This window comes from Convolutriloba macropyga, chromosome 3, assembly GCF_964194025.1.
Source record: "Convolutriloba macropyga chromosome 3, txConMacr16.3, whole genome shotgun sequence".
NCBI classification, from domain to species: domain Eukaryota; kingdom Metazoa; phylum Xenacoelomorpha; order Acoela; family Convolutidae; genus Convolutriloba; species Convolutriloba macropyga.
The window spans coordinates 64,697,588-64,724,745 of NC_134470.1; the positions used below are offsets into that span (position 1 = coordinate 64,697,588).

The 27,158-nt window shown below is 35.7% G+C and overlaps 2 protein-coding genes across 2 annotated transcripts in view; both read left to right on the plus strand.

Moving 5' to 3' along the window:
* Nucleotides 1-27,158, plus strand: part of LOC142336358 (nuclear migration protein nudC-like) — a 472,960-nt gene that overhangs the window by 421,392 nt on the left and 24,410 nt on the right. The window lies entirely within an intron of this gene.
* Nucleotides 22,784-24,150, plus strand: LOC142337202 (all trans-polyprenyl-diphosphate synthase PDSS1-like). Its single transcript, XM_075386335.1, has one exon. It carries the CDS (start codon nt 23,012-23,014, stop codon nt 24,092-24,094), a length of 1,083 nt encoding a protein of 360 aa, XP_075242450.1. The 5' UTR covers nt 22,784-23,011; the 3' UTR covers nt 24,095-24,150.

Sequence of the window (27,158 nt, forward strand, 5' to 3'; positions counted from 1 at the left end):
TCTGGCAATATCAACATGATGTTTGTTTGGCATGATACCCACACAAAGAAGACAGTCCAGGGGCTGGGCCCAGAATACTTGTGGACGCTAGGTATCCTGAGAGGTACAATTGATACCACTGCGAGCCGATGGTTACATTTCCAGATAGAAGGTGCGCAAAAACGATAATAGTTTTTATAATTATTTCTTTATGAAGTGTTTGAAAAATTATCAAAATTCTGGTTTTATTATAATTTTGTAGTCATGAAGGTGCTTTTGATGCCTCTAAAGTGCATGGCGAACTCGCTCCGAGAGCTGCTAAGTTTCTCCGAGTTAATAAAAATCAGATAAACTCGTAAAACTATCTTAAATAGGCTAAGTACAAATCATAGACTCATAATATATCAAAAGATTGAAACTCAAAGTTTTTCTGCTCTCAATTTTAACTCTCCATCATGAGATACAAATCCAGGTGTAACGTAAGGGTACTTTTGGGTCTGTTTGGCATCATGTTTTTGGAAACTTGCAACTTTTTTTAAACAAACTTGTCATAAATTAAATTTTGACAGTGAGCGTCACCTTGAAATTTTTGAAAACCAAATACGACCAAATATACTGAAATGAACAGTACAGCAAATTCTAAGAACGAGCGCCCCCTATTTATGGGGTCTCCGACTACTCCACGGTATAAAATTTTGATGTTGAAGTTGCCGAATTTTAGGGTTTATGAGCTTTGCTAAGGAGAACACTCAAATTTATAAGTTCACCATGGCTTAATGAACACGAATGACTATTTTCGTACTCTTATAACAAGTAACTACATGATAGAAAGAATTTTGTTTAAGAGAATTGTGTTTTTGTTTTTCTTTTTATATAACATATAAGTTTAAGTTAATATTAAGGAAAATTTCTCGAATTAAATTAAGGACTTCAGGCCATGAAAGTTGTTGTGGTCTGCAATCTAGTTGTTCGTTTGCTGAATCAGTGATGTTATAATATTCACAGTGTTTTTTAAGGTTTTGGACACAACTTTGTAAAGATAAATTTTGGTGATGGTTTGTTGGTGTCCGTATCTTTAGTCACAAGACTACAGATAAACCGATTGTTAGTAACATCACAAATGATTAGCAGTGGTCCTAAATCTAGGTTCTGATACTCAAGATTGTTTGGTAGAATATTGAAGACAAAGTTTTGGAAAAAAGAATTTGGGTTTGAATTTGAGACGGTGTCGACAACAAAAAACTTTGAGTTTTCCAACTCTTCACGCCTAAAAAAAATTTTGAAGCTATCGTCTACCAAAACTTTCGTTCCAGATTGTTTCCTAGCCTCGGCGTTTTCTGTGTTTTGTCTTTTGCTTCTTTTAGCACCCACTACTAAGTCTAACAAAGGTGAAGGCTGTTTGGGCGCAACCTGTGAAGCAGATGGAGAGCTCGAAGATTGAGGTGTTGTGTTGAGCAATTGTTGATGAGCTTCTTGGCTTCGTATAATATTGTGCTTTGTTGCTCGAGATGGTGGTTTGCCCAAGGCTGAACGGGCATTGTTATCGCAAAATGATTGAATAGTTACTGACCGTTTTTTAATGGGATCTGTAATCTATAACTTCCCATCTTTCATTTCAATTGGGAGCGTTTTTGAGGGAGTCGAACTCTTCAAATTTGGATGGAAAGATACGGTTTTTCTGCGTGACGCTGCTACAGGAGTTTCTGTAATGGCGGGTATTGGTATCTTAGCAGGACGTGGTTCTCGCTGCTTTGGTGTACTGTCGACTTCAAAGATCGGTCGAAATCTATTGTGGATTATTGGTATTTGAGGCTGTCTGGTCTCAAATATCTCCGGAAAATCAGCAAATGATTGATCGTCATTATCGAGAATAGCATCATTAACATTTTCATGGTCTGTTAATGCCTCCGGTTCTTTGTCTAAAATTTCCTGATCCGATATATCTGGCTCATCTGCTTCATTTTCATTGTGTACTGGTCAAGAAAATCAAGATGAGGGCCACCGTCTGGTTCTGCTTGATTCACTGGGGCTGCTGGAGATGGCAGTGGAGGGTCCGGAGGCATAACAGGCCGAATTACAGGTGGGGGTAAAGCTGGACATGGTGGGGCAGGCGGTATTGCAACTTGAAACTTGACTGATGTTGTCAGCTGTGAATCGTCTTCTTGCTCCTCTTCTTGCGCCGGTACGTCATTGATGAATGTGTCTTCAAATAATTTAAGAATCTCGTTATTGCATAACGCAGGCTCTTGTCTATATCTTCCTAAGACTGGGTCTGGAAAAAACTTAACTGGATCTATTTTTTCAAGATCTTTTGGACTATATGAGTTTGATTCGATGAATGCTTTGCGTGAAATGAATACCTACTTTACGGATCAAGTAGTTGGAATCAGTTAGCACTTTTTCAACTCGATACAAAGGCAACTAAACATTCATGGATTTGCTTCCAAAATCGTTATGTTTCATTAATTTTGGATTCAGGAACAAACAATAGGAATGCAACTGATGGGATGGCTATTGTTTTCTCCTCATAATATTTTCTGTACTGATGATAGCTATTTTTTAGCCAGACTTTGTCTCAGCGAAAATTTGCTGCATGTTATTTTGCAATTCTGTCACAAAATAAGATTTTTGGTCAAGTCTTTTAACTGCTTTGTTGCTGAATCTTAAATCAAGAGGCTTAATTGGTTCTCGACCATGAAAAATTGCGGTTGAAGTACAGCCTATTGATGAATAATATGAGGTGTTCTTAATGTAAGCTGCTAGTGATACGTATTTATGCCAATTTAACCATTGTTGATTGGTGTTAAGCTTCAAAATACGTTTTAAAGCTCCATGAGCTGTTTCAACTACACCTACGCTTTTTGCATGTTTCAAACTAGCGTGCTTAATTTTAACCTCTAATAATGATGCAAGCTCATGCATTAACTCCATTAAAATAGGCTTGTTCCAAGACTAGTGACTACCGTTTTTGGAATATAGCTATGTTGAAAAAATATTGATGAAAGTTCATGTGCAAGTTTTTGAGCATTGATAGTTGTAAATGGAACGGCAAAGAGATATTTCGAAAAAACATTTATTCATGTAAGAACGTATTTGTAAAGTGGGGACTGAAATGGTCCTACAATATTAATTTGCATCATGTCACCTCGATATGATTGAAGAGATGAAACAGGTTCCAAAAATGGGCGAAAAGACTAATTCGAAGTGCTTTTCTGCTGGATACATGTTAGGCAATTTTTTATCATTTGGACGAAATATTCCGTAAATCCTGGGAAACAAAATCTATTTCTAAACGCACTTATTGTCCTTTGAATGCCTATGTGACCTGCTATCGGTGAGTTATGTAACATGTAAACTGTCTTTTTCCATAACTGCTTCGGTAAGCAATACTGGAGATATGAAACTTTTCCAGCATGATCAAAAAATTGTCGATACAGAATGTCGTCTTTCAAAACAAGTCCTGGAACTGTTTTGCATATTACTTCATTTCAAAACTTTGATAATTCAAATCAACAGGTTCACATTTTTTCCACTCAAAAACCTCTCTTATTGTCTCATCTTTCATTTCTTCATCTAGGAGGTTAAGAGGTGTCATTCTGTCGTGCAAATCATTCAGTTTATCTGCCGGGTCTGGCATTAAAACAGCATTAATTTCGGTATTTTTCAACAAAAACCTAACAAAGCCAGAAATTTCTTCTTTTTCACTGAGTTGATTGGTTTGTTGAAGTTTTTCAAGGATAGCATTTGAAATGCAAATTTGTTTCAGTCGATTGATAACGTTTTCATCAAGCGTTATTTTAAACAAATGATCAAAGTCCTCGACTGACGTCATTAAAACATCGGGAGTTTTTGCCATTTCGATTTCCCTGACAGGGATGCGATCAGTTAGCTTAAGTTCATTTTCCTGGTCAGGGTCGCTCTGAATACGTGACAAAAAATCTGCGGCAAGCTTGCTCTGCCTGGGATGTGAGCAATAACAAAATTGAATGCAGTAATCTTTCAAAGAGGTTCCATAGAGATGGGGGAATAGTTTTTGATTGAAAGAATATAACCAGACTTTTTTGTCAGTCACGGACAACTACTGGTTTTTCTGTTCCCCAGGTAAAATGCGAAAAATGATCTAATGCAAAATTAAGACCCAAAAACACTTTGTAGTAAGTCGAGAAATTAAGTTGAGCTTCGTTGAACAATTTTGTTCCAAAGGCAACTGGTGCATTGGTTTTTCGATCTTTGGTTTTTCGGCCTTAACATAGTCCTCAATCATTAGGACAAAACTTACGCTATAGTAACTTGCGCAACATAGCAAAACATATTGTAAACCTGGCTTTGCCAGTCTTAAGGTTAGCTCTGTTGCTCTCACTAGGTCATCTTTAAAGTTTTCAAACATTTTTATGATCATCAGTTGTGTAGTTATTCGTCTTAGATCAATTGAAATTCTCAATCTACCGGATTCTTTTTGTTGAGCAAAAACTGGACTACTGTACTTTTAAGGTGACAAGGTTAAGGTTGTGATCAAACCATAATAGCGCATGAGTGCAAGTTAGACAATTTATTCAATTCGCAAATGTATGGGCGTGGGTGGACTTTGTACGTAAACAGACGAGTGACGCTCGGGTTTTAGTTTAATTTTCAACTCCTTGTTATAACCTACATCGAAACGATGTTTGGCGAAAATGTCAGCAAACTATGTCCACAAATTTTGAACCTCGACCTTTTGAGCAGTTGTCAAAACAGATTTTTACCATTTGAAAATTTCTAAGAATGTTTTCTTGTGAATTTCATTACTTTGGGCTCAATTTTTTCAAGACCTTCAAAATGTTGGATTTGATCAAAGATTTCTTGTTGAACGGATGGAAGTAAATCAGGGTTAAGGCAGGTTTCATGGGCTGGGAACCAGTGTTTCTGATACTCAGGTTTGGGACGTCTTTTTGACTCCTCATTCGAACATTCCACTTGGATAAGCTGATTAAGACCAATTTCTATGTCATCAGGATCAAGTTGTTTAGCTAAAGCTATGAGTTGTGGATCAATACTAGTAAGTTTTTCGGCTTGAACTTGATTAAAAATTTGTAAAGATGCAACAAGTGTGTTAGCTTTAAGTTGTATATAGTGATCTGTGATGTTAACTGCTGATATGTACAGTTTTAACCTCTAATAATGAAGCAAGCTCATGCATTGACTCAGAAACTAGGCTTGTTCCAAGACCAGTGAATAGCGTTTTTGGAAAATAGCTATGTTGGAAAGGCATTGATGAAAGTTCATGTGCAAGTTTTTGAGCATTGATAGTTGTAAGTGGAACGGCAAAGAGATATTTCAAAAAAACATCTATTCCTGTAAGAATATATTTGTAAAGTGGGGACTGAAATGGTCATACAATATCAATTTGCATCATGTCACCTCGATATGATTGAAAAGATGAAACAGGTTGCAAAAATGAGCGTAAAGACTTTTTGGAGGTGCTTTTCTGCTGGATACATGTTAGGCAGCTTTTTATCATTTGGACGAAATATTCCGGAAATCCTTGAGAATAAAATCTATTTCTAAAGTCACTTATTGTCCTCTGAATGCCTATGTGACCGGCTAACGGTGAGTTTTGTAAACTGTCTCTTTCCATAACTGCTTCGGTAAGCAATACTGGAAATTTGAAACTTTTCCAGCATGATCAAAAAATTGGCAACACAGAATGTCGTCTTTCAAAATAAGTCTTTTGAACTGTTTTGCATATTCCTTCAATTCAAAACATTTTAATTCAAAACAACAGGTTGTCCTTTTTTCCACTCAAAAACCTCTCCTATAGTCTCATCTTTCATTTGTTTATCTAGGAGATTAAAAGGTGTCATTGTGTTGTGCAAATCATTCAGTTTATCTGCCGGGTCATGCATTAAATCAGCATTAATTTTGGTATTTTTCAACAAAAACCTAACAAAGCCAGAAATTTCATCTCTTTTACTAAGTTGATAGGTTTGTTGAAATTTTTCAAGGATAGCAATTGAAAGGCGAGTTTGTATCCAGTTGATTGATAACATTTTTATCAAGCGTTACGTTGAACAAATGATCAAAGTCTTCGACTGAATTCATAAAAAAATGGGGAGTTTTTGCAATTGGTTTGATTTCGACTTCCCTGACAGGAATTTGATCAGTTAGCTTAAGTTCTTTTCCTGATCAGGGTCGGTCTGAATACGTGACAAAAAAACTGCGGCATAGTTTTCTCTGCCTGGGAAGTTCGCAATAACTAAATTGAATGAAAGTAATCTTTCAAAGAGGTTCCATAGAGATGGGGGAATAGTGTTTGATTGAAAGAATTTAACCAGACTTTTTTTGTCAGTCAGGACAATTACTGGTTTTTCTGTTACCCAGGTAAAATGCGAAAAATCGTCTAATGCAAAATAAAGACCCAAAATAATTTTGTAGTAAGTCGAAAAATTAAATTGAGCTTCGTTGGAAAATTTTGTACCAAAGGCAACTGGTGCATATGCTTTTCGATCTGTGGCTTTTTGGTCCTTAACATAGTCCTCAATCATTAGGACAAAACTTACGCTATAGTAACTTGCGTCACATAGCAAAACATATTGCATACCTGGCTTTGCCAGTCTTAAGGTTAGCTCTGTTGCTTTCACTAGGTCATCTTTTAAAGTTTTCAAACATTTTTATGATCATCAGTGGTGTAGTTATTCGTCTTAGATCAATTGAAAATCTCAATCTACCGGATTCTTTTCGTTGAGCAAATACTGGACTACTGCACTTTTAAGGTGACAAGGTTAAGGTTGTGATCAAACCATAATAGTGCATGAGTGCAAGTTAGACAATTTATTCAATTCGAAAATGTATGGGCGTGAGTGGACTTTGTACGTAAACAGGCGAGTGACAATCGGGTTTTAGTTTAATTTTCAACTCCTTGTTATAACCTACATCGAAAAGATGTTTGGCGAAAATGTCAGCAAACTTTGTCCACAAATTTTGAACCTCGACCTTTTGAGCAGTTGACAAAACAGATTTTTACCATTTGAAAATTTCTAAGAATTTTTCTTGTGAACTTCATTACTTTGGGGTCAATTTTTTCACGACCTTCAAAATGTTGGATTTAGTCAAAGATTTCTTGTTGAACGGTTGGAAGTAAATCAGGGTTAAGGCAGGTTTCATGGGCTGGGAACCAGTGTTTCTGATACTCAGGTTTGGGACGTCTTTTTGACTCCTCATTAGAACATTCCATTTGGATAAGCCGATTAAGACCATTTTCTATGTCATCAAGATCACGTTGTTTAGCTAAAGCTATAAATTGCGGATCAATACTAGTAAGTTTTTCGGCTTGAACTTGACTAAAATTTTGTAAAGATGCAACAAGTGTGTTAGCTTTAAGTTGTATCTAGTGATCTGTGATGTTAACTGCTGATATGTACATTTTTAACCTCTATTAATGATACAAGCTCATGCATTAACTCAGAAACTAGGCTTGTTCCGAGACCAGTGACTAGCGTTTTTGGAATATAGCTATGTTGGAAAAGTATTGATAAAAGTTCATGTGCAAGTTTTTGAGCATTGATAGTTGTAAGTGGAACGGCGAAGAGATATATCGAAGAAACGTCTATTCCTGTAAGAACATATTCGTAAAGTGGGGACTGAAATGGTCATACAATATCAATTTGCATCATGTCACCTCGATATGATTGAAGAGATGAAACAGGTTCCAAAAATGGGCGAAAAGACTAATTCGAAGTGCTTTTCTGCTGGATACATGTTAGGCAATTTTTTATCATTTGGACGAAATATTCCGTAAATCCTGGGGAACAAAATCTATTTCTAAACGCACTTATTGTCCTTTGAATGCCTATGTGACCTGCTATCGGGAAGTTATGTAACCTGAAAATTGTATTTTTCCATAACTGCTTTGGTAAGCAATACTGGAAATTTGAAACTTTTCCAGCATGATCAAAAAATTGGCGATACAGATTGTCGTCTTTCAAAATAAGTCTTTTGAACTGTTTTGCATATTTCTTCGATTCAAAACCTTGTAATTCAAATAAGCAGGTTGTCCTTTTTTCCACTCCAAAACCTCTCTTATAGTCTCATCTTTCATTTGTTCATCTAGGAGGTTAAGAGGTGTTATTCTGTCGTGCAAATCATTCAGTTTATCTGCCGGAACTGGCATTAAATCAGCATTAATTTTGGTATTTTCCAACAAAAACCTAACAAAGCCAGAAATTTCTTCTTTTTTACTAAATTGATTAGCTTGTTGAAATTTTTTAAGGATAGCATTTGAAAGGCGAGTTTGTATTCAGTTGATTGATAACATTTTTATCAAGCGTTACGTTGAAAAAATGATCAAAGTCTTCGACTGAATTCATTAAAACATGGGGATTTTTTGCAATTGGTTCGATTTCGATTTCCCTGACATGGATTTGATCAGTTAGCTTAAGTTCTTTTCCTGATCAGGGTCGGTCTGAATACGTGACAAAAGAACTGCGGCATAGTTTTCTCTGCCTGGGAAGTGCGCAAAAACTAAACTGAATGAAAGTAATCTTTCAAAGAGGCTCCATAGAGATGGGGGAATAGTTTTTGATTGAAAGAATTTAACCAGACTTTTTTTGTCATTCAGGACAAATACTGGTTTTTCTGTCACCCAGGTAAAATGCGAAAAATGGTCCAATGCAAAATAAAGACCCAAAAAATTTTTGTAGTAAGTCGAAAAATTAAGTTGAGCTTCGTTGAACAATTTTGTACCAAAGGCAACTGGTGCATATGCTTTTCGATCTTTGGCTTTTTGGTCCTTAACATAGTCCTCAATCATTAGGACAAAACTTACGCTATAGTAACTTGCGTCACATAGCAAAACATATTGCATACCTGGCTTTGCCAGTCTTAAGGTTAGCTCTGTTGCTTTCACTAGGTCATCTTTTAAATTTTTCAAACATTTTTATGATCATCAGTGGTGTAGTTGTTCGTCTTAGATCAATTGAAAATCTCAATCTACCGGATTCTTTTCGTTGAGCAAATACTGGACTACTGAACTTTTAAGGTGACAAGGTTAAGGTTGTGATCAAACCATAATAGTGCATGAGTGCAAGCTAGACAATTTATTCAATTCGCAAATGTATGGGCGTGAGTGGACTTTGTACGTAAACAGGCGAGTGACGCTCGGGTTTTAGTTTAATTTTCAACTCCTTGTTACAACCTACATCGAAACGATGTTTGGCAAAAATGTCAGCAAACTCTGTCCACAAATTTTGAACCTCGACCTTTTGAGCAGTTGACAAAACAGATTTTTACCATTTGAAAATTTCTAAGAACTTTTCTTGTGAACTTCATTACTTTGGGGTCAATTTTTTCACGACCTTCAAAATGTTGGACTTAGTCAAAGATTTCTTGTTGAACGGGTGGAAGTAAATCAGGGTTAAGGCAGGTTTCGGGGGCTGGGAACCAGTGTTTCTGATACTCAGGTTTGGGACGTCTTTTTTGACTCCTCATTAGAACATTCCATTTGGATAAGCCGATTAAGACCATTTTCTATGTCATCAGGATCACGTTGTTTAGCTAAAGCTATAAGTTGTGGATCAATATTAGTAAGTTTTTTGGCTTGAACTTGATTAAAAATTTGTAAAGATGCAACAAGTGTGTTAGCTTTAAGTTGTATCTAGTGATCTGCGATGTTAACTGCTGATATGTACAGTTTTAACCTTTATTAATGATGCAAGCTCATGCATTAACTCAGAAACTAGGCTTGTTCCAAGACCAGTGACTAGCGTTTTTGGAATATAGCTATGTTGGAAAAGTATTGATGAAAGTTCATGTGCAAGTTTTTGAGCATTGATAGTTGTAAGTGGAACGGCGAAGAGATATATCGAAAAAACGTCTATTCCTGTAAGAACATATTCGTAAAGTGGGGACTGAAATGGTCATACAATATCAATTTGCATCATGTCACCTCGACATGATTGAAGAGATGAAACAGTTTCCAAAAATGGGCGAAAAGACTAATTCGAAGTGCTTTTCTGCTGGATACACGTTAGGCAATTTTTTATCATTTGGACGAAATATTCCGTAAATCCTGGGAAACAAAATCTATTTCTAAACGCACTTATTGTCCTTTGAATGCCTATGTGACTTGCTATCGGTAAGTTATGTAATCTGTAAATTGTATTTTTCCATAACTGCTTTGGTAAGCAATACTGGAAAATTGAAACTTTTCCAGCATGATCAAAAAATTGGCGATACAGAATGTCGTCTTTCAAAATAAGTCATTTGAACTGTTTTGCATATTTCTTCAATTCAAAACCTTGTAATTCAAATCAGCAGGTTGTCCTTTTTTCCACTCCAAAACCTCTCTTATAGTCTTATCTTTCATTTGTTCATCTATGAGGTTAAGAGGTGTCATTCTGTCGTGCAAATCATTCAGTTTATCTGCCGGATCTGGCATTAAATCAGCATTAATTTTGGTATTTTTCAACAAAAACCTAACAAAGCCAGAAATTTCTTCTTTTTTACTAAGTTGATTAGTTTGTTGAAATTTTTCAAGGATAGCATTTGAAAGGCGAGTTTGTATTCAGTTGATTGATAACAATTTTTTCAAGCGTTACATTGAACAAATGATCAAAGTCTTCGACTGAATTCATAAAAAAAATAGGGAGTTTTTGCAATTGGTTCGATTTCGATTTCCCTGACAGGGATTTGATCAGTTAGCTTAAGTTCTTTTCCTGATCAGGGTCGGTCTGAATACGTGACAAAAAAACTGCGGCATAGTTTTCTCTACCTGGGAAGTGCGCAATAACTAAATTGAATCAAGGTAATCTTTCAAAGAGGTTCCATAAAGATGGGGGAATAGTTTTTGATTGAAAGAATTTAACCAGACTTTTTTAGTCAGTCAGGACAATTACTGGTTTTTCTGTTACCCAGGTAAAATGCGAAAAATGGTCTAATGCAAAATAAAGACCCAAAAAATTTTTGTAGTAAGTCGAAAAATTAAGTTGAGCTTCGTTGAACAATTTTGTACCAAAGGCAACTGGTGCATATGCTTTTCGATCTTTGGCTTTTTGGTCCTTAACATAGTCCTCAATCATTAGGACAAAACTTACGCTATAGTAACTTGCGTCACATAGCAAAACATATTGCAAACCTGGCTTTGCCAGTCTTAAGGTTAGCTCTGTTGCTTTCACTAGGTCATCTTTTAAAGTTTTCAAACATTTTTATGATCATCAGTGGTGTAGTTATTCGTCTTAGATCAATTGAAATTCTCAATCTACCGGATTCTTTTCGTTGAGCAAATACTGGACTACTGTACTTTTAAGGTGACAAGGTTAAGGTTTTGATCAAACCATAATAGTGCATGAGTGCAAGTTAGACAATTTATTCAATTCGCAAATGTTTGGGCGTGAGCTGACTTTGTAAGTAAACAGGCGAGTGACGCTCGGGTTTTAGTTTAATATTCAACTCCTTGTTATAACCTACATCGAAACGATGTTTGGCGAAAATTTCAGCAAACTCTGTCCACAAATTTTGAACCTCGACCTTTTGAGCAGTTGACAAAACAAATTTTTACCATTTGAAATTTTCTAAGAATGTTTTCTTGTGAACTTCATTACTTTGGGGTCAATTTTTTCAAGACTTCAAAATGTTGGATTTGGTCAAAGATTTCTTGTTGAACGGGTGGAAGTAAATCAGGGTTAAGGCAAGTTTCAGGCTGGGAACCAGTGTTTTTCATTTTAAGGTTTGGGACGTCTTTTTGACTCCTCATTTGAACATTCTATTTGGATAAGCTGACTAAGACCATTTTTTATGTAATCAGAATCACGTTGTTTTGCTAAGTTGTGTATCAATACTAATAAGTTTTTCGGCTTGAACTAGATTAAAAATTTCGAAAGATGCAACAAGTGTGTTAGCTTTAAGATGTACATGGTGATCTGTGACGTTAACTGCTGATATGTACCGCTTTAACCTCTAATAATGAAGCAAGCTCATGCATTGACTCAGAAACTAGGCTTGTTCCAAGACCAGTGAATAGCGTTTTTGGAATATAGCTATGTTGGAAAAGTATTGATGAAAGTTCATGTGCAAGTTTTAGAGCATTGATAGTTGTAAGTGGAACGGCAAAGAGATATTTCGAAAAAACATCTATTCCTGTAAGAATATATTTGTAAAGTGGAGACTGAAATGGTCATACAATATCAATTTGCATCATGTCACCTCGATATGATTGAAAAGATGAAACAGGTTGCAAAAATGAGCGTAAAGACCTTTTGGAGGTGCTTTTCTGCTGGATACATGTTAGGCAGTTTTTTATCATTTGGACGAAATATTCCGGAAATCCTTGAGAATAAAATCTATTTCTAAAGTCACTTATTGTCCTCTGAATGCCTATGTGACCGGCTAACGGTGAGTTTTGTAAACTGTCTCTTTCTATAACTGCTTCGGTAAGCAATACTGGAAATTTGAAACTTTTCCAGCATGATCAAAAAATTGGCAACACAGCATGTCGTCTTTCAAAATAAGTCTTTTGAACTGTTTTGCATATTCCTTCAATTCAAAACCTTTTAATTCAAATCAACAGGTTGTCCTTTTTTCCACTCAAAAACCTCTCCTATAGTCTCATCTTTCATTTGTTTATCTAGGAGATTAAAAGGTGTCATTCTGTTGTGCAAATCATTCAGTTTATCTGCCGGGTCATGCATTAAATCAGCATTAATTTTGGTATTTTTCAACAAAAACCTAACAGAGCCAGAAATTTTTTTAATAAATTGATTGGTTTGTTGAAGTTTTTCAAGGATAGCATTTGAAATGCCAGTTTGTTTCAGTTGATTGATAACGTTTTATCAAGCGTTATTTTGAACAAATGATCAAACTCCTCAACTCCTCGATTGAATTCATTAAAGCATCGGGAGTTTTTGCAATTGTTTCGATTTCGATTTCCCTGACAGGCGTGCGATTTCCCTGATCAGGGTTTTCGATTTCCCTGATCAGGGTTAAGGCAAGTTTCAGGGGCTGGGAACCAGTGTTTTTCATTTTAAGGTTTGGGACGTCTTTTTGACTCCTCATTTGAACATTCTATTTGGATAAGCTGACTAAGACCATTTTTTATGTAATCAGAATCACGATGTTTTGCTAAGTTGTGTATCAATACTAATAAGTTTTTCGGCTTGAACTAGATTAAAAATTTCGAAAGATGCAACAAGTGTGTTAGCTTTAAGATGTACATGGTGATCTGTGACGTTAACTGCTGATATGTACCGCTTCAACCTCTAATAATGAAGCAAGCTCATGCATTGACTCAGAAACTAGGCTTGTTCCAAGACCAGTGAATAGCGTTTTTGGAATATAGCTATGTTGGAAAGTATTGATGAAAGTTCATGTGCAAGTTTTTGAGCATTGATAGTTGTAAGTGGAACGGCAAAGAGATATTTCGAAAAAACATCTATTCCTGTAAGAATATATTTGTAAAGTGGAGACTGAAATGGTCATACAATATCAATTTGCATCATGTCACCTCGATATGATTGAAAAGATGAAACAGGTTGCAAAAATGAGCGTAAAGACCTTTTGGAGGTGCTTTTCTGCTGGATACATGTTAGGCAGTTTTTTATCATTTGGACGAAATATTCCGGAAATCCTTGAGAATAAAATCTATTTCTAAAGTCACTTATTGTCCTCTGAATGCCTATGTGACCGGCTAACGGTGAGTTTTGTAAACTGTCTCTTTCTATAACTGCTTCGGTAAGCAATACTGGAAATTTGAAACTTTTCCAGCATAATCAAAAAATTGGCAACACAGCATGTCGTCTTTCAAAATAAGTCTTTTGAACTGTTTTGCATATTCCTTCAATTCAAAACCTTTTAATTCAAATCAACAGGTTGTCCTTTTTTCCACTCAAAAACCTCTCCTATAGTCTCATCTTTCATTTGTTTATCTAGGAGATTAAAAGGTGTCATTCTGTTGTGCAAATCATTCAGTTTATCTGCCGGGTCATGCATTAAATCAGCATTAATTTTGGTATTTTTCAACAAAAACCTAACAGAGCCAGAAATTTTTTTAATAAATTGATTGGTTTGTTGAAGTTTTTCAAGGATAGCATTTGAAATGCCAGTTTGTTTCAGTTGATTGATAACGTTTTATCAAGCGTTATTTTGAACAAATGATCAAACTCCTCAACTCCTCGATTGAATTCATTAAAGCATCGGGAGTTTTTGCAATTGTTTCGATTTCGATTTCCCTGACAGGCGTGCGATCAGTTAGCTTAAGTTCATTTCCCTGATCAGGGTCGGTGTGAATACGTGACAAAAATCTGTGGCATAGTTTGCTCTGCCTGGGATGTGAGCAATAACTTAATTTAATTAAAAGTAATCTTTCAAAGAGGTTCCATAGAAATGGGTATAGTTTTTGATTGAAAGAATTTAACCAGACTTTTTTTGTCAGTCAGGACAATTACTGGTTTTTCTGTTCCCCAAGTAAAATGCGAAAAATGGTCTAATGCAAAATAAAGACCCAAAAACTCTATGGAGTAAGTCGAAAAATTAAGTTGAGCTTCGTTGAACAATTTTGTAACAAAGGCAACTGGTGCATATGTTTTTCTATCTTTCGTTTTTTGGTCCTTAACATAGTTCTCAATCATTAGGACAAAACTTACGCCATAGTAATTTGCGTCACACAGCAAAACATAATGCAAACCTGGCTTTGCCAGTCTTAAGGTTAGCCCTGTTGCTTTCACCAGGTCATCTTTTAAAGTTTTCGAATTTTTTTAAGATCATCAGTGGTGTATTTATCTAAATTTTTCCGCAAAAGTTTGTAAAACGGTAACAGTTTTTCACCTAAGTTCGGTATAAATTCTCGCCAAGATTGCAAGAATCCAACAAGTCGTTTCACTTATTTAACGGTTTTAGTAATGGTCAGTTTACTTAAAAACTTTGCAATTCTCTCATTCTCAGGTTGTATTCTTTTTGGAGTAATGACTTTGCCGAGAAAAGTTTTTTTCCTGAACAATAAATTCACTCTTGCCTCGTGATATCTTTAGACTAGATTTTCTCACACACTCAAATATTTTTCTTAGGTTAGGAATAAATTCGTGAAAACTATCAACTGCACTTCCTATATCATCCAAATACTGTGTACATATATTTGTTGCTAAGAATGGATCTAAGTAATGTCTGATGAATGAATTAAAACCTGTGACAGATTTGACTAGACCTTGAGCTAACCATTTGTATGCATAAGTAGGAGAGGCAAAATTAAATGCCAAAAGTTGAACTGAAAGGTCATCTGCCATTTGCACACATTGGTATGCTTGCGAACAATCAAGTCTGTTAAACAATTTCTTTCCTGCAAAATGGTTCGATGCATCGTTCATGTTTGAAATTGAAAAGTTCGTGTTGATATAGTCATTCCTTAACAGATGGTTTATTCGTCTTAGATCAATTCAAATTCTCAATCTACTTGATTATTTTCGTTGAGCAAATACTGGACTACTGTACTTTGAAAGTGACAAGGTTGTTTTCAAACCATAATAGTGCATGACTGCGAGTTCTACATTTTATTCATTTCGCAAATGTATGGGCGTGAGTGGACTTTGTATGTAAACAGGCGAGTGATGCTCGGGTATTAGTTTATTTTTCAACTCGGTGTTATAACCTACATCGAAACGATGTTTGGCGAAAATGTCAGCAAACTCTGTCAACAGGTTTTGAACCTCGACCTTTTGAGCATTTGACAAAACTGACTTTTACCATTTGAAATTTTCTCAGAATGATTGCTTGTGAACTTTATTACTTTGGGGTGAATTTTTTCGAGACCTTGAATATGTTGGATTTGGTCAAAGATTTCACGTTGACAGAATGGAAGTAAATCAGGCTTAGAGCAAGTTTCAGGTGCCGGGAACCAGACATTTTCATACTCAGATTTGGGACGTTTTTTTGACTCCTAATTTGAACATTCCATTTGGATAAGTTGATTAAGACCATTTTCAATGTCATCAGGATCACGTTGTTCAGCTAAGGCTATAAGTTGTGGATCAATAATAATAATAAGTTTTTCGGCTTGAACTTGATTAAGAAGTTCGAAAATGCAACAAGTGTGTTAGCTTTAAGATGTAGATAGTGATCTGTGAGGTTAATTGCTGATATGTAGTTTTCCGTTTTTTTCAGCAGTGCTTAGGAATGATGTTAAAGCAATTTCGGTCAATTGTTGAAATTCATCATTAGGGATAACTACTCCACTACATTCAGAAAAACTCTCAGAGTTTTCCTTCAGTGAACACTCCTAGATTTGGTGCGAGTTTGGGGGTAACGCATGTTTTTTGTTAAGAAACTTTTTTTCTAAAATTTTTTGAGGTAAAATTTTGATTTACCTTTTGGCTTAATTCCGTTAAGCTGAACAGTTAAATTTGGAAGTTTCAAAAGATCGAAAGCGGAGGAAAATCAAGATCATATTCTTCTCGGAAATGGGATTTGCAATAATAACTGAGTTCATTGTTGGCTAAACAAGAAAGCGGTCTGTAAACTCATGATCTGTGATATCAAGTGTAATTTTTACAGCTTTTGAAATGTTAATTGACGTTCCCGAGGCCATATTTACAAGATGATGTAAACTCAAATCTAGCATTGGAGTTCTTTAGCTGCTCTAAAAGATTTTCTGGGGTTGCATTCGCGCAAGAACAAGTATCTATTAAAGCTTTTCGTCAAATTTTGTTATCAAAAAGAAAATTAACATCAAAAAAAATCTCCTACTAAAGAATGACGGCGCATAAACTGCTTTCAGCTTCTAAACTTATAGTATCAAAATCAAATATGTCTTCAGTTACATGATCAGTAGAAAAATCTAAAATTTTGGACTTTAGTGGAATTTGTGGCTCGTTTAGTTTTTGGTTTCCTATTACAGGGGAAATTTCCACCTCTACGTCTACCGCCTCTGTTTTCGAGACTGCAAATTACGGCAGTGTGATTAGGATAACCACATGTGTAACATATGACACTTGAGCATTGAACTGTTTCAATGTGATTTGGTTGTGCTGGAGGGTGTAATTTGAACATTAACTGGTTGTGCATTTGAGCTGGATGCCAGTGCAGAGGGTGCTTGGGGCGGAGCCTGAGCTCCTGTTTCCTGATTTGCATAAGCAGGAAAAAATTGTTGCGGAAAACTATTGTTTGGAGGATAATTCTTGTTATTTTTATAATATCCTCCTCTTCCTCTCCAGTTACCTCAGTTATTAATATTACCTCGGTAATTATTACGTCCTCTATTTTTTCCTCTAAATCCAAAACCAACGCGGTTGCGGCCTCTATAACTTCCTCTCATATCTCCTTGTTCTGATAGAAGTTCTCTTGAGCATTAATACTCTGCTGACTAAAAACTTGTTCCTGTTGTTTCTGCTGCAACTTTTGTGCCTCAAACTGTTTTGAAAGTTCATTTATTTTACTTTCGATAGCCTTGCTGGTCTGTGTCAATTTCAAAAGGGCATTAACTAAGTTCTCTGATACGGTATTACTAATTTCACTAAAAGCTCAATCTGCGTATTCGTCTGTATTACATAAGTTATGAATTTTCTGTTATTTCATAGCAAAAAGACATAAATCGTCTAATGTCGCGTTATCTGGTTGTTCAAATAATCTTGCTTTTAACCAACTTGGCATGCTCTTAACAAAATGACGCTTGATCTGGTGAACGCGTTCAGTCTGTGCAAAAAGTAACTTCTGTGAGTTCACTGCATTTTTTCGGGAAATTCTTGTTCTTTCTGCTCCTGCATCTAATGCAGGGTCAGCTGTTGCTACTGGGTTTGGTGTGGGGACAGGATAAGCGCTGACTGCCATGTTTTGAAGCGTAACTCAGTAATTTTCTGGTGTGTCTGTTTTTTGATCAAATCTCAAACTTTCTAATTTTATTAAATGCAGTTCCTGTAGTTGCGGATTACAAAAGTGATTTCTGAATGTTGTCAAGCTTAAATTAAGCTCCGCTCTTGTAGCATCATCTAATTTTTGAAAAAATCTCAAAGCAGCATCTCTAAGATGTAGTCACATAAAATTTGCTGGTTGAGCATTTCCTATTGCTGCAACTCCTATTATGCTTCTAAGTTATCTTTAAATTTCAAGAAAACTTATTTCTTCTATTCCTGAGTACGGTTTCAAACTAATCTGTGGTTCAGCAATTAATATTTGTAGCCTTAATTATTTGTTGAAAAGAAAAAGTGTTGGGAAATGCAAGTGATTGAAACAAAATTATGTGCTTTGTCAAAATTCTGTCGGGATTTAAATATTAGATGTGTCAAATTTACAATTTTTTCTAAAAGTTGAGCCCTTCTTGTTTACAGTTTGTTTTCATTTGTTAACTAGACTTTACTGACACAATTGATGAATGTGACCAATAAATTTAAAAGCACCATAATAAATTATCTATTGTTGCGTTTGTGATTTCAACCAATTTTATTTTCATGATAAATGACTTCAATTGATCGAATTTGACTGAGCGCTCATCAAGTTTAGATAGGACATTTTATAAGTTCACTGATAAAGTAAAATATTAACAAACCCTGATAGAAGAGATGTGTTGAATCTTGAGCACTAAGTTGTAAAATGGGATTAAGCCCTTCTGCTGCTTCTTTAGACTTGAGCAACTAGAATTCAGTTTTTTTTCTTTTTAATTTGGAGCATAGAACTAGGATGCTGACATTGTAACACAAGATACTGCCTGCGATCTTTTTCAGCTAGACCTTCTCCTCAGCTGTTGGTGTCCGTTTCCGTCACCATATCCAATACCAGGACAATTATTTCATTGCAAGAGGTTTGTATTGCTATTAATATTTGTTATAGACAATTGCATGCGTAAGAAAAATTACCTTTTCATCAAGTTTAGCATGTTGCTAGTGGATGATAATGGATTGTCAATCACAGCTTGCCGTATGTATTAATTTAAGTAAGTGTCGCTTAAAAGTTTTATTGTTCTATTCAAGTCTGTTATTTTTCTTTACACTCACGTTTAATGAATATTATGTGAGGCTTGCTTCTATGTAAATAAAGAATGTTCTACTTAAATAACATGTTTAAAAGGTATTCACAACAACCAAATTTTAGACTACGGCACAACTGTTTTGGAGACTTATAGTTATAGTGTGAGGTTGGTTCTTAGAGGTTGAGACACACACCACCCCTATTGACCCCCCACCCACACTATTGCTACAGCGCTGTTGTCCCCCTACCCAGTGTTGCCCCCATCAGCCTCCGGTGCACAACCCCCAGCCCCCCGTGGCTAGCTACTGACGATGCCAACCGCTCACTGGACGTTTGAGAGCAATTCGCCCGACGTAAGTCGGTTATGTTAATTCCTTTCAACTCTAATTTTGATATTAAAAAACAAAATTCAAAATAAGTATGTGTATTAAAATAACCTATACTCTTTATAATGCTATCACCATAGCTTAATCTGTTTTTTATTATCAGCTTTCAATCCATTTCTGCTTAGAAATGAATTACAATGAGGAAATTTCAATTTCGTTGAGAGGCATTGATTAGAAGTATTTTATTCTTATCAAACCATTTTACAAATTTATAACTTTACAACTATTACCCACAAGTTTTTTTCAAATTACTATTTATTTTGGTAAACACGTTTCTTGTGATAATTTTTTTTTAATTTATGGTATACTCTCACATTTATTTTTCATACAATCAGCACTAAGTCCTTCAACATTTATTACAAAATATTAGTCCCAATGTTGTTTTTTGGTTTATGACCAAACATTTAAATTTCGCTTAAATCCTCAGTGTTACACTCAAAACATAAAAATGATTTTTTTTAAAATCAGCCAAATGTTCAACTTACAGAATTTTTAGAAATTATAGTTTCTTCTAGTTCAGAATAAACTGCTTTATTTAGTCTTTATTTTCAACTTTTTAAACCTTTTATTTTTTTTGCAATTCACTTGTTGAATTAGGTCCATCGACGGTATATCCTAAATAAGATCGACTATGTTCTTGTTTTTCTACAGCAAGTTCTTTATTCTCAATCATTCTACTATAATTGAATCTGTTTAAAGCCATTCTTTTTCTATGCATTTATATTTTAAATTTAAGGTTTTGTAAATAGGAGTACACTCTTTCTTGTGCGAGGTTGCAAAAAGATTTCTGGCGTGGCAAAGCAAACACTTTCCTCAAGCAGGTTCTCTGATTTTTTGTTTAATTTCATTTCAAACTACTTCTTTTTCTAAAGAGTGGTATTCTGATCAGCATTATTGCATATAATTTGTCTTTATAATAACTGTTTTTCAATATTGTGGTGGTTATCATCGAACCTTGAATCACTAGTTTCACTACTTCCCTTAACACCAACATCATTGTTAAAATTTGCAACCTTATCAATAACAACAGAAAAAACAATATTACACTTTTTTAACAAATAAAGAATACGCCAACATGCAGAATGTTGTTTGGATTTGTACGTAATGCAGCAATTAGTAGACAGAGAGGAAAGTTGAGGGGAAAATGTACAAAAAAAATATGGATGACATTATCTGCACATTTCGTGGTGACAACGACGAGTACATAAAATTTGCAAGGTCACGACATAAAAGCTACAATTTGCCTTAAAAAATTAAACATGGAAGCGAGTTTGGCTTTTCTTGATTTCAATGTAAACGCGAGCAATTAAAATATTATTACTTGTCATTGGTATCAGAAATCATCAGACACAGAAAAATTTTTGAATTTTCAGGGTTTTGCACCGCTTCGGTATTAGAATAATGTGATTCATGGGACGTTTCACAGGGTTTTTAACGCAACCTCTAATTGGTTTGCCTTCGATCAGGCCTACAAAAGAACAAGACATGCTGAACCAAATGTCATTATCCAGATTAATGGTCTTCGAAAATAATGAACTAGACCTTAGAATAGATAATAATTGGCAGTAATGATCAATCGAAAACAACACCAGAAAACCATCAAAAAGGCAGACTTGATCTTATGATGAACAAACAATGTTCCTAAAAAACAGAGGCAACCTTAAAAAAATTGCAAGCAAAACGAAGAAACTATGTGACTTGCAAGTGTTATTCATAACGCGAAAATTTAAGCCATGTCTCCCCACCCTAAAATCATATATCGATAGAAAACTGAAGTTTCACGTGGTATATGGGATAAAATGTAATGAATGTGGATCCATCTATGTTGGGCAGATACGCCGGCGTTACCACTGAAATATCAGAGGATCAAAAGAAGGATTCACAGGTGCGTAAACATCTTGTTGAATGTGGGGGCTCCAAGAATGACATTGAATCGAAAATTCTGACTGTTGCACACGAAACGTGGAGAAACTCAAAGCTACGTACATCAAATTGAAGCCGGGACTAAACACAATTGATAAATAAAAGGGGCGGGAACTCACGATAAATTATTAGGTCAAATCCAAAGAGGGAGACTTAGTTCAAGGGAGACTTAGTTATACTTAGGGATAACGCAAATTCGGACTTACCCTTAAAATACAAAAACTTGGCCAATATTCAAAAATCAGGAATGGGAAATTTCTAAAGAAATTGATAACAGATTCAAATATGAAGTTGCAAATAGGCTAAGTTTTCTATATAGGGATTTTTGACTTGAAAAACAATTTGAGATAGTTCCTAGAATTGTGGTCTCAGACAAGTGTAAAAGGATATTCATTTTATCTTTCAACAATTTGTGAAACAGTTTTAACCTGACGATGAACGTAAGGTTCGAAAACGTTTGTTTTAAATATCAGAATTAATTTTTATTTGACAAATCAGTTGCTTCTTTATATATTGTTTCATTTGATTTAACACTTGAATCTCAAGTTAAATCAAATCTTTTAAGCAATTTATAGACTTCTTAAAAATGTCACAAAAGTGCAAGTAATAAGGGGTTTCGGATCTTGATTTCATTTACCTTTCTTGACGTTTTTGTCATGAAAATCCGTATGCATCTGCCAGCTGCATCATATTGTGTTCTAGTTCCACTAAATTTGATCAATGAGGTTGAGAATACCGCTATGCTCTTGTGGCGTTTGAAGGTTGTCTAGTCGAACGACCTTTATTACAGTGCCCGAGAACGAAGCTTGCGGCATCACTGTTTTCACAGTACTTTCTTGATTTTGGTTTGATTAACATTAAGAGAAGCTGAAATCATTTGATGGCAGTTTCCGGCTGAAATCAGATGAAAAGCGAGTCAAATTTGGTTAGATTGTTTACTTTAAAAGCTAATGGTGCTCAATATGTCCGCGATCCCGCCCCCGAGCTGAAGCAGGCTGCAATATACTCATTGAAAAAAGTAAACGCAAAATGAAACTTTACGTGATAAACAGCCCTTTTTTGAAGTCAATTAGCTTAATTAATGCTGCCCAAACAAAATTTCGCAATTATATACATAAACGGGATAAACAGGTAACCCCCGGAGGGCTTTAAGGGCTTAGACTTTCGGCTTACTGAAGCTTACGTGTGCAATTCACCGAAATTGTTTTGGAGACATAAATTTATGATGTGAAGGGCGGTTCATAGAGTTTGACCCCCTAGCTCACTCAGCCCAATCCATCCCCACCTGCACACCGTTCCACCCGTAACCCAGGTCGCTCGAACCCCTACCCGTGCCCCCACCCCGTGGCTCGCGTATTCATCATATTCGATCAAAGTTCAGAAAAACTGACCTTCCTGCTTACAGAAAAAAGTTGGGTCTTGCCTGCCTCCTCAGTATCACATAAAACCTGTTCAACTTGATCATAACATTTCAGCATGATAAGTTTCATGCCACCACCAATTTAAATTGGTGGTGGCATGAAGTTAAATAGATTTCAGGTTGGATTGAACTAACAGCTTCTTCGGAAAAAAAAACATTTAGCTGGGTTTTATCCGCAAATACTCCGCATGTCAATTACCACTTAAATTATTGTTCAAGTGTTATTATTTCTTGTTGGCTATACATTGTCAGCCTAATTTTGTTGTTGGCCATTTGACCGGCCACAGGAACACCCTCTTGTCAGGCACTTGGTCTATGTTGTTTTTCAGTGAACGTGGGAAAAGCCACTATCTTTTTTATTCAGGCTAACTACTTGCTTCAGGTTGGCATGAAAAGCATATATAGGTGTTTACGTAATTTGATTGCCCGCCCACATAACGCAAAACGATTTTGTGCTTCCATTTCATTTGAAGAAAATGGCCTTGAACGTGCATCCAGATACCTTGAAAAACAGATAAACGGGTTTCCTGGCTACCTTGACTCTTTGGCTGACCTTAATGACTGTCATTTGAGAGCATTATCAAGGCATTCGTTTGAAGGCCAAGGTAAATTTTTTAGACCTCGATTTGTTTCACTGCTTTCAATGTGTTGTAATTGCAGCACAGTAAATTCAGATATTTCTTTGCAACGCGACCAATTGAAGCTCGCTTACATATCGGAGATGATCCACGTTGCTAGTTTAATTCATGACGATGTTGTCGATAATGCATCAGTGAGGCGGAATTGTCCTTCCTTAAGCGCACGTTATGGAGAAAATACTGCCGTTTTCGCCGGAAATTTTGTAATGGCGCGTGCATCTATAGAAGTAGCAACTCTGAACAATACTGCAGTCACGAAACTACTTAGCCAGGTTACCGAAGACTTAGTGTCGGGAGAATTAATGCAGCTGGGAGTCAAGAAAAATAGTCAAGAACGTTTATCTCATTATTTAGAGAAATCGTTCAGAAAAACAGCTAGTCTTTTGGCACATAGCTGTAAAGCTGCTAGTGTTTTGAATGATTCCAACTTTTCGGACAGGCATGAAGCGGCATTTCAAATAGGAAGAAATATCGGGCTAGCCTTTCAACTTGCTGATGATCTTCTTGATTTCTTATCTACGCCAACGAATTCTGATAAGCCAACCAATGCCGATTTGTCCTTAGGTCTGGCTACTGCTCCAGTGCTATTTGCAGCATTTGAGCACAATGAGTTAAATACTTTAATTATGCGTCAATTCTCAGGGAAAGATGATGTTGATCTAGCCAGAAAACTGACCTTAGAATCATCCGGGATACGTGATACTGAGTCCATGATAGTGAACCATATCGAGACGGCCAAGAAGCTAACGCACAAATACTTTGTTGATCACGCTTGTAGAACTCTGCTGCTGCAATTGCAAGATAGCATCATGGCTAGAATTAAAAATCTGTAAATAGTTTTGTCAAATATGTCGCTATTCTGTATTAAAGAAACATATTTTCTTGACCATTTTATGAAATTAAGAAGTTTCGTGTGAGGGAAACAGACTAGCTAATTTTTATGTTGATTTGGTTTTGTAATTGTGTTCAGTCGTTTGTTAGATCTTTCGGGTAGCAACCAAGTTATAAGTAAGAGGGTAATCGGACTTAGATCTTTGGGGTAGCTCATTGAGTTTAACGCAAAAGACGTGAAATCAGAAGTGACTTAGTGAATTATGAAAACCTAGCATGAACAATTTGATATCCAATCGCAAAAATTGAATGTTAGAAACCTGTGGTGTTGGGCTCATGAGAGCATGAAAGTTATGCACGAAAGCAGCCTAAGTAGGGTTCTTACATTTGTGCGGTCTAACGTTGCGCAAGTTTTCACATGAAATGGTAGTTTCACATTGTAATTTGGTTCAATAAATTTGTCCCAGGAAGCAAAAATTAACCCGTTTTCTTCAGAATAAAAGAGTTCAGAATGACCTCGACATCTTTTTGTCAATATCAGACTGGGTTCTGATTCCACCAATTTTTATTGAATCAACTAGTTACCACCCTTTTATTAACTATGAGATGTGTTTTGTCTTTATTTCAATTTTAAGTTGGTAAGATTTTTGTGTAATATTTCCAGTGGATTGAATGAGCAAATATACAAGGGTGACAAAAGTTCAAAAGCTTTTTAATTGCTCGTGAACGAAGTTCATAGCAATTATTGTAAACGTGTGTGTCTTTTTAATGCAAATTTTTCGCTTGACAATTTTGCGCTTTTCTTCTAGAACATTCTTTGACTTCTCAAGTGTTTTTTTACCCTTTCGTTCATCATTTTTGAGTGATCCCTATTGCTCTCACTCCGAAGTAAAGCTTGTTGCTAATATATAATCGGTTGCAGTATGGGAAAAATGAATGACTCATAGTCCTGGTGTTAGTGCGAGTGACTATAGATTGGGAGGTCAAAGGTTCGAATCACTTTGGGGTCAAGGTTTTGTGCACCCATAAAGAAAAATTGATTTAGGCTACAGACCCTGAATTAAATTGCCTCGCCTGTCGTTCAAGGGCAATTCTACCGACATTTGTCGGTTTATGTTATGATAGTGAGTTTGAGTAATGACATGAGGAGTATTGCTTTTTTATTATAATTTTGAGCGCAAAAATGAAGTATTTTTTACTGCAAGTTTTGCTGGTTTCCTTAGCTTGAATGTTTAGGTGTTAAAAACTATCTCAATGCGACGAATTCAGTGTTTTCCTATAATTAATGGTCTCATTTTGAAGCATTCTCTTGTTAACAACTGCTATGGTTTTTTTTAACTTACTAAGTAAAATCAGTTTTTGCATGGTGCAGCACCAAAACCGTCATTTTCATAAAAATACAAGGGTCCGTTTGCCGCATTGTTCTGATTTTTAAGTGCTCTTAGAGCCTTTCAGCTCTGTTTCAACTCAAACTGTTCTGGAGACCTATAATTATGGTGTCAGGAGCGGTTCTTAGCCGTTGAAGACCCCCCCTCCACTATTGGCCCCCACCCCCTTCCTCACCGCGTTGTTGCCCCGCCATCCCAGTGCTGCCCACATCAGCACCACCCCCCCCCCCCCCCCCGTGGGTGGCTACTGACGAACAACCGCTCGCTAAAAACACGCAAATTTATACTAATTTTACATTTTTTTTCAAGCTTTTTGAAAATTTGTCATTTTTTGAACTTTATCAGCCCTAGGTGTCGAGGAACCTACGCTGGGATTTGATAATCGGTTACTGCATCGTCTCTAGTGGTAATAGAACGGTTTCAACATTTTACATCGCGCCGAATTTTAGCAATTTTTGACAAAACTTGCAATTTTTGGTCATTTATGGTCACTAATTTTTTCCTACACATGAGCCAGAAAACCACCTTAAGGGTTTAATAATAAATATACAAATTTTTTTTGGCCATGGACTAGTTCTCAACTTTTTAATATCTCACATTTTATCGATTTTTTAAAATTAAAACTGCAATTTTTTTCAACTTTTTTGAAAATTTTTTGTCATTTTTTAGGTTTATGAAGCCCCAAAAGGCAAGGAGCCTCTGGGGTTGGATAATAGGTCACTGTATAATTTCTAGATGTAATAGAATGTTTTTAAAGATTTTAACATCACGAATTTTAGCGTTTTTTTTAATAAAAACTTGCAACATTCATTGTCAATGTTTAGGGTTTTTCAAGCCCCAGGAGCCAGGAAACCTCCTATAGGGTTTGATGATAGGTTACTGAAATTTTTCCAAGTTTTAAAAGTTTTCAAATTTTAATATCACAAATTTTATTGATTTTTTGATAAAACTTGCAATTTTTTATGGAAATTTTTACGTTTATTCATCCTCAAGAGCCAAGGAACCTTATCTAGGGATGGTTTGATAATAGGTTTTTCCATAGTTTCTAGATGTAATCGAATGTTTTTCAATATTTTATCACGAATTCAAGCATTTTAATATTTGCTCTTTTCAATTTTTGTTCTGGACTTCGTTTTTCCGGCACCGTTGGCCCAGGGACCTCCTCCAAGGTTTGATAATAAGCTGCTGCATAGTTTCTAGAGTTAATAGAATAGTGGTCAATATTTTAATTACCGGAGTTTTTGCAATTTTTTGATAAATTATTTTTTGAATATCGAAAAATTATTGTCTCTTTCCGAGTTTTTTTTAATCATTGAGCCATTGAAGGTGTTTAAGGCTTGAAATATGGATACTGGATAGTCTCCTGAGACAATGAAATGTTTCTGAAGATATTAATATCATGAATTTTAGCAAATTTTTGTTAAATTTTGCAATTGTTTTTAATTTTTTTGAATATTTTGTCCTTTTCTGAGTTTAACGGTCATTACTGGCCAACGAAGCTTTTTAAGTCTTGCAGATGGGTTACAGGTCAGAAATCCAGACAAAAAATGTTTTTGAAAGTTTTCTTACTGAGAATTTTGGAATTTTTTAATTTTGCACTTTCACTTATGATTTAAATACAGACAAGGCTAGAGAACTAGAAGTTGCAGAGTCGAATCTCATCATGCAAAGTTTTTCT

What these genes read in the sequence shown, in the direction of transcription:
- LOC142337202 (XM_075386335.1), top strand. Translation starts at nt 23,012, where the DNA reads ATGAAAAGCATATATAGGTGTTTACGTAATTTGATTGCCCGCCCACAT.